Below are 7,324 nucleotides of genomic sequence, written 5' to 3' on the forward strand. Positions count from 1 at the left end.
GGTCTCATTGTTTGTGCATTTAATCAATTTACATAGTTGGTATAGCAGGGGGACTCTTTAAATCAACATCTAGCTGACTTTAGTACAATATGCAATTAGCATAGTAACAAACATCATTGTTTCACCCGGCGTCACTGTTCTTGATCAGCAAAGAAACACACTTACAATACAGACCAAAAGTTTGGACACACCTCATTTAAAGATTTTTCTGTATTTTCATGACTATGAAAATTGTACATTCACACTGAAGGCATCAAAACTATGAATTAACACATGTGGAATTATATACTTAACAAAAAAAGTGTGAAACAACTGAAAATATGTCTGTCATTTAGAAAAGCAGATTTGCCATCTCTCCTGGACTGAGAAGAGCCGATACCGTGCCGTGGCCACTGAGTGTGATTAGACTCAGACACACTCCAATATGAGGGACCCCGCCCCAACTTATGGCAGTCTCTGACCAGCAGTGACAGGTGGCCCTGCATTGTATGGAAACACAATTTACTGGCTGTATCTGGGCGGCTCTAATCGCTGGTTATCTCCCATACTTAGTCCTGACAGCACTCTTCATAACTGGCCGCTGCTATGCCTTACTGGTGAGTGGCACAGTGTGGGCATCCGCTGCCCTACATAAACATGGCGCCCCAGCGCTTCCTGCGTGCCCGCACGTACCAAGGACGTCACTAACCCAAATAACACGTCATCACCACGTTACACAGCGATAACAAGCCTTCCATTGGCTGACCGGATGATTGACATTATTTCTATCCATTCAGGGCCAGGTATATTTTTATACAGAGACTCTCCCCTGTCGCTGATTGGCTAAGAGCTTCCAAGTTGTCTGTGCAGCCAGTCCCGGGATGGAGGGATGAGAGGCCCGGGCAAGTTGAGTTGGGAAATCCCGGGGCGGCGCTGCGGCCTGTGACACTGGATGGCGGCAGTATGGACAGTAGCGGCGGAGGAGGGCCGGGTGGCGAGACCGGGCTGCTGCAACAGATCCTGAGCCTCAGTCTTGTCCCGCGAGTTGGAAACTCCACTGTGTGTTCAAAGACTCTGTGCTCCTTCCCGGGTGAGCGGAGAGCCGGTCATAGAGTGCGGCCGCGGGGTCAGCGGGACGGCATCGATCACGTGTCAGTGGTCCCGGCCGCTACTTATCACTGCCCTCCGCCCGCACGTACCGCGGTGCCGTCTGTGCACTGGAGGGGGCGCTGTAGCAGGACTGCTTGTGTGCAGCCATACAGGCGGCTGTGTGGTGGTCACGTGCTCCTCCTGTCGGCAGGTGTAATGCAGGCTGTATAGGCGGCGTGCTGAAATAACGCGCTGATCACGAGCCTTGATGTGACCTCAGTATTTGTGCCACTCCTGCTTTCAGCTTACAGATACTGCTAGAAAATACTGATCGAATACTGAAGGTGTGAACGTGGCCTTACTGCGATACGGCAGAACTCCAAACCTGCTTGGTTTCGTCAGACCCTGATTCCAGCGATGTGACTTACTGGGCTACTTGCTGTAGTTTTGAAAAAAAAAATCACTTTTACCAGCAGATTATCACTAGAGGACTGGTCAGGAACCTGCTGCCATGTCGTCCTCCATATTCATAAGCTCTGTGTTACCCTGCATCCAACAACCGATTCACAGCTTTCTGCCTATGCACAGTATACACAGAAAGCAGCCAATCAGTGGTGTGGGCGGGATTAAATCGTGCGTTGTACTAGAGAATTTATCACGCAAGCAGCCCAGTAAGTGACACATCTTGGGAATCAGGATCTCTGCCCCTACATCATACCAGATGTGGTAGTAAAACCCTGGTGACTGATTCTCTTTCGAGGTTTTGTGGCCTTCAGGCAAATTTATTTTTTTTTTCCCAAAAAAACAGCTTTTCCTCTCAGTGTGAAGTTTTTACCGCGCCACCGACCTCTGATTGTCTGACTGCGGCGCAGACATCACCTGGATAGTGCTGCGGACAATCGCTGAGCTCAGTGATCGGCTGTAGCGCTGTGATGTGTTTTTACAACAAACTGCTCCTGAATGACAGAACTTTTGTGAAACCATAAAATCCAGTGATCTGTGGATTTTCCCCGCAGTCTTTCTCAGTCATACACAGCAGATTTTCCACGGCATAAAACTGTCAGCGTATCTGTCCTGTGTGAACAGGTACCACGTGTATTAGTGTCTGTGATTGGCAGCAGACGCCGCTGGTACTTCTGTTCTCGCCAGCACTGCAGCCGAGGTGCTCGCAGGAGGATGATGACCGCTGGGACGGTGATGATGGTGATCCTCCTTGTAAGCCTTTATTATAGGGCTGGAGCTCCTCCTGTTCTTGTGTCCCTGTGTCAGGTATTTGTGTTCTCTTGGGGTATGTTCACACTAGGATTTTTTTTCAGTGTTTTTTTAATGCAAATTTTCAGCTGCGCCTTACAGTACCAGCAAAGTCTGAGATTCCAGAAATCTCATGCACACATCTTGATTTTTGTAATGTCAGTATTTTGGGCTTTGCATGTTTTTTTTGCTCAATAGAGCATGTCACTTCTTTCAGTGTTTTTCACCCATTGAAAGTAATGGGTGGTGAAAAAATGCCTAGTGTGAATAAAGCCATCAGCTTTTGCTGCATTTTTAGTGAAAAAAAGCAAGTACAGCAGTATGTGAAACTCATCTATTTTTGTGATTTTCCTAAGTTTACCACCTTGTCTTGGTCACCTGAGATGGCAGTTAGGATTAGTACAGTTTAATAAAATTAGTGAATTTGTAAAAGGAAACATTGGCTGACCACGTATTGTTCAATCTCACACCTTGGGCGGCCAATGTTTTTATGCATCACTAATTTAATTAAACTGTACTAATCCAAACTGTGGCTGACAAAGGTGTGAAACAATGCCTGATCTACTCAATGGCAGACCAAAGTGTGACAGTAAGTAAATGCACTGCCATTGGTGACCTGTGTTCATGCTTCTGTGGAAAAAGCAAAGCTGAACTTTGAGATCCTGAAAAAACACACCAAAACCTGCGTTTTTTCCGCAGCTTCTTTCCTGCCAAGAGATCAGATTTTGCTGCAGAAAAAAAACGGCTAGTGTGAACATACACTGACTCCGTTTCTGTTCTTGCAGAGATGTGGTATGGAGTGTTCCTGTGGGCACTGGTGTCTTCGCTTTTCTTTCACATCCCCGCGGGCCTGCTGGCTCTCTTCACCCTTCGTCATCACAAATACGGACGGTTCATGTCGGTGGGAATCTTGCTCATGGGGATTCTGGGACCAATATCTGCAGGGATACTAACAAGTAAGTGCACCCCCCAGTTGCTTATTGAAAATGTGAATTTGCACATGTGGAGGGTGGAACATCTCCCTTACTCCCAGGATAGCTAATAGTTCGGGAGCCGCTGGGGGTCCGGGACGATGCAGAATCCAAAGAACGAACGTTTAATCTCCTTGTTTCTTCTATTTTGCGGGACACCGACGTGAAGGAGGTAAAAGGAGCCCAAAGTTTACCCTTTATACTCTACCTTATTGAAGTTTATGGGGGCACATACGAATGCCATTTTCTGGTAAAAATATGTACCCCCACCCCCCCAATATTTTTCTGACTGCCTTCGGCCCAGTCTTGAGCTTTGGCGCCTTGAAGGATGAGCGATCTGCAAGAAGATTGATCTTGTGCAAGAATAAATGCACTGTGCGCTTAATGTATCCTTAATAAATTAAGGTGGATTTTTGTTTTGCAAAAACAGTGCAGTTTTCATACAAATGCTGTGCGTGATACTACTTTAGAGGTTACTCCAGGCCAGTTGTGAAAGCAGTGACGCCCCAGCGTTTAATACCTATGTGCCAGTGGAGGCATACATGGAAACATGCTGGCGCAAAATAATTATCCAACATTGGCAACTACCTATTACTTACTCTGTATACTCCATGTCTGCTGTCCATCAGATAATTTGCTTCAGTTACCTTATAAGGGGCACTCAGGCCACTACTACTTTAAAAGGGGCATTTGGGAGATTATTACTTTTATAAGTAGGCACTTTGTGCATTACTACTTGATGAGAGGGGAGCACACTTGTGGCGGCATTACCTACTTGAGGGAGGGGGAGCACACTTGGGGCGGCACTGCCTGCCTGATGATGGGAGGGGGGCACACTTGGGGCGGCACTGCCTGCCTGATGAGGGGAGGGGGGGCACACTTGGGGCGGCACTGCCTGCCTGATGAGGGGAGGGGGGGCACACTTGGGGCGGCACTGCCTGCCTGATGAGGGGAGGGTGGCACACTTGGGGCTGCACTGCCTGCCTGATGAGGGGAGGGGGGCACACTTGAAGCTGCACTGCCTGCCTGATGAGGGGAGGGGGGCACACTTGGGGCGGCACTGCCTGCCTGATGAGGGGAGGGGGGCACACTTGGGGCGGCACTGCCTGCCTGATGAGGGGAGGGGGGCACACTTGGGGCGGCACTGCCTGCCTGATGAGGGGAGGGGAGGGGGGCACACTTGGGGCTGCACTGCCTGCCTGATGAGGGGAGGGGGGCACACTTGGGGCGGCCCTGCCTGATGAGGGGAGGGGGGCACACTTGGGGCGGCACTGCCTGCCTGATGAGGGGAGGGGGGCACACTTGGGGCGGCACTGCCTGCCTGATGAGGGGAGGGGGGCACACGTGGGGCTTCTAAGATTTCCTTGCCTAGAATGTGACTTGTGACACTCTCTGAGCTGAATGTGGCTCTGAAGGTAAGGCAGGTTGGTGACCCCTGATCTATAGGGCACAGCTGTGACATCACGACTGCAGTCAATCCCTGAGGTTAGCTTCTCTTCTGCTGCAGGCGGCACAAGCCACGGAGTAGAGTGATTGGCTGCAGCTATAAATACCTGACTGCTACTCTCTATCAGAGCATGTGATGGCACCCTCATATTGGTGTGTATATAAAGGGCATATTCTTATCATAAACAGTTAATTGTATGACATTTCAGCCATGGACACTTGGAACTTCAATCTGCCACGGTCATTTCCTTTTCTTTTGTAGGTGCCGCCATTGCTGGGGTTTACAGAGCCGCCGCCAAGGAAATGGTTCCACTCGTTGCTTTGGTCTACGGCGTGGGACAGACCTTCTGCGTGCTTGTAATTTCCTTCTTAAGGATTTTAGCGACTTTGTAACCCAATCCACCAATGTTGTCCATCAATCCCTTCCGACCTCCGAGGATGCACATCGTGGCTGAACTTGGCACTGAATGATGAAAGCTCCACATCAGACCCGCAGCCATGTCTATATTACTATGGAGTTTATGATCGTCACGTTGCCTTTACATGAGTCCTAGAAAGCCGGTGACGGCGGTGGCCCAGGATGAGCCGATACCAGCAAGTTCAGACTGCAGTTAGGAGTTCTAGTCCTGATGGTTCTGTACCTGGGTTGTGCTGGTGGTACAGATGAGGGGCTTCTAGGGGATAATGCCCGGATACACTGTGGGGTCCATACATTGTGCATGAGCCCCAAAGACTTATGTCCTGGGGAAAGTCATTGTGTGAGGATCCTCGAATGTTGAACCCCAAGTATCACGGCTGGTGTAACCTGAAGCAGTAGACGGGAGCTTCTGCTGCAGGGCAGAGTCGCCGTTACTGGGACAGCAATTTACCATGTAGCTGGGGTCTTGGGGTAAATTTGCCGAATATTACATTTGCATTGAAGAAGAGATTTTACATAAATCCACAGAATGTCTGTTTTATGCTGCAAAATCCACACAATTCGGAGCAAATATTTCTGCTGTGGAAAATCTCTAGCTGGTGTGGACGTTTTAAAAAAATATCTGTGCCTCCCTATTTTTTTTATTTGCTAGGGAGCTTTTCTTATTTTGTACAATTAACCCTCTCTAACCACCATTCTGTCCCTTTCCATTTGTCGGACCTGTCATTTTAAAGCAATTTTAACTTTTTATTCAGTTGATTTTAAGTCTTAATGTGGCTGAACCTGAATTGTTTTTTTCTGGGATTGTAAAGAGACGGGGAGTGCGTTTTGCACAGAATCTCTCTCCGAGTGTTCATTGATGGCCGATTAATTTTAACATGTATTCTTTCTGGTTCCTCAAAAAAAGAACCTTTATAATTTATTTTTTAACTGTTTCAAAAACTAAGAGGATAACCTTAGAGCTGGATAAGTAACTAGTGATGAGCGATTGTGCTCGTTTAACCCTCTTCCCCGAGCACGCTCGGGTGCTTACCAAGTATCTTTGGCGTGCTCGTATATTATGTTCGAGTCCCTGCGTCTGCATGATTTACAGCTGTAAGACAGCCTGAACACATGTGAGTATTCCCTAACAAACAGGCAATCCCTGCATGTGTTCAGGCTGTCTTACAGCTGTAAATCATGCAGTTGCAGGGACTCGAACATAATATATGAGCATGCCAAAGATACTTGGTAAGCACCCGAGCGTGCTCAGTGAAAAGGGTTAAACAAGCACGCTCGCTCATCACTAGTAATAGCGTTGTTTTCTGTATTATTTGAAATTGTCAGCGACATTAAAGGGCCACTGGATCTAAGGTGCATCCATACACATTAGACCAATGTTGGCTAAATCCACCGATAGACTGGTTCGGCCGACAACCAACTAATCGTTGGATCGGGCGTATCCAATTTCGGACAATTGATCACTTTGTTCTCCCAGAGATGAGCCGCGGCTTTCGCCTAGAGGACACAGGAGTGCTCAGCTGACAGCCATGTTATGTGTATGGCCGGCATTACAGAGCCGTGTCGGGGATAAATGCTCTGCATAGCATTTCCATGTAGCCTACGGCATGACGTGTGTACAGAATATAGCATTGTGAATGTTTAAGCAGATCCTCCTGAATATTATAACTTGCACTTTACGATCAGATGGCTTTTTCTGGAGACACTTTTTGAGGATTTCAGATTTGGGATATTCTCTCTGTAAATGCATGTAATTATATTGATTTTTATATCCTTTATAAATTGTAATATTTGACTATTATATATGCAATTCCTAATGTTAAAACTAATTCCAACCACAGCTGAATCTTTCATAGTCCTTATCCATTTGTGCCCAGCGGAGGTATCGGATGTGGATTCTGCCCGGGCTTTATTCTAATATGTATTTAGGAAGAGGTGAGAGTATTCCTCCTGCACAGCAGATGTGGGTAGAGGTCATCTGGGGCTGTAGATCTAGACCAGACCATCTTGTGCTCTGTATTTCCCTGCTGCAGGAACAGATTTGTTCTAAAATTCATCCTAGTCACTAATAAGACCTGTACAGAGCCTTGTGTTTGGCATTGGATCACGCTCCCGGCCCGACCTCTTATTGGGCTGTCGGGTTCATGTCAGCAGACCTGTAGCTGGTGCC

At 47.7% G+C, this 7,324-nt stretch overlaps 1 protein-coding gene across 1 annotated transcript; it reads left to right on the top strand.

Annotated features, from left to right (window-relative positions):
- The first annotated feature begins 798 nt into the window (after nt 1–798).
- Nucleotides 799–6,994, top strand: TMEM170A (transmembrane protein 170A). The gene is made up of 3 exons (XM_073659332.1): nt 799–1,069; nt 3,105–3,275; nt 4,999–6,994. The coding sequence occupies exons 1-3, from the start codon at nt 943–945 to the stop codon at nt 5,127–5,129; spliced, it is 429 nt and encodes a 142-aa protein (XP_073515433.1). The 5' UTR covers nt 799–942; the 3' UTR covers nt 5,130–6,994.
- The last annotated feature ends 330 nt before the right edge of the window (nt 6,995–7,324 follow it).

This window comes from Phyllobates terribilis, unplaced genomic scaffold (assembly GCF_046119375.1).
Source record: "Phyllobates terribilis strain yellow unplaced genomic scaffold, ASM4611937v1 Scaffold_13__5_contigs__length_258822181, whole genome shotgun sequence".
Taxonomy (NCBI): domain Eukaryota; kingdom Metazoa; phylum Chordata; class Amphibia; order Anura; family Dendrobatidae; genus Phyllobates; species Phyllobates terribilis.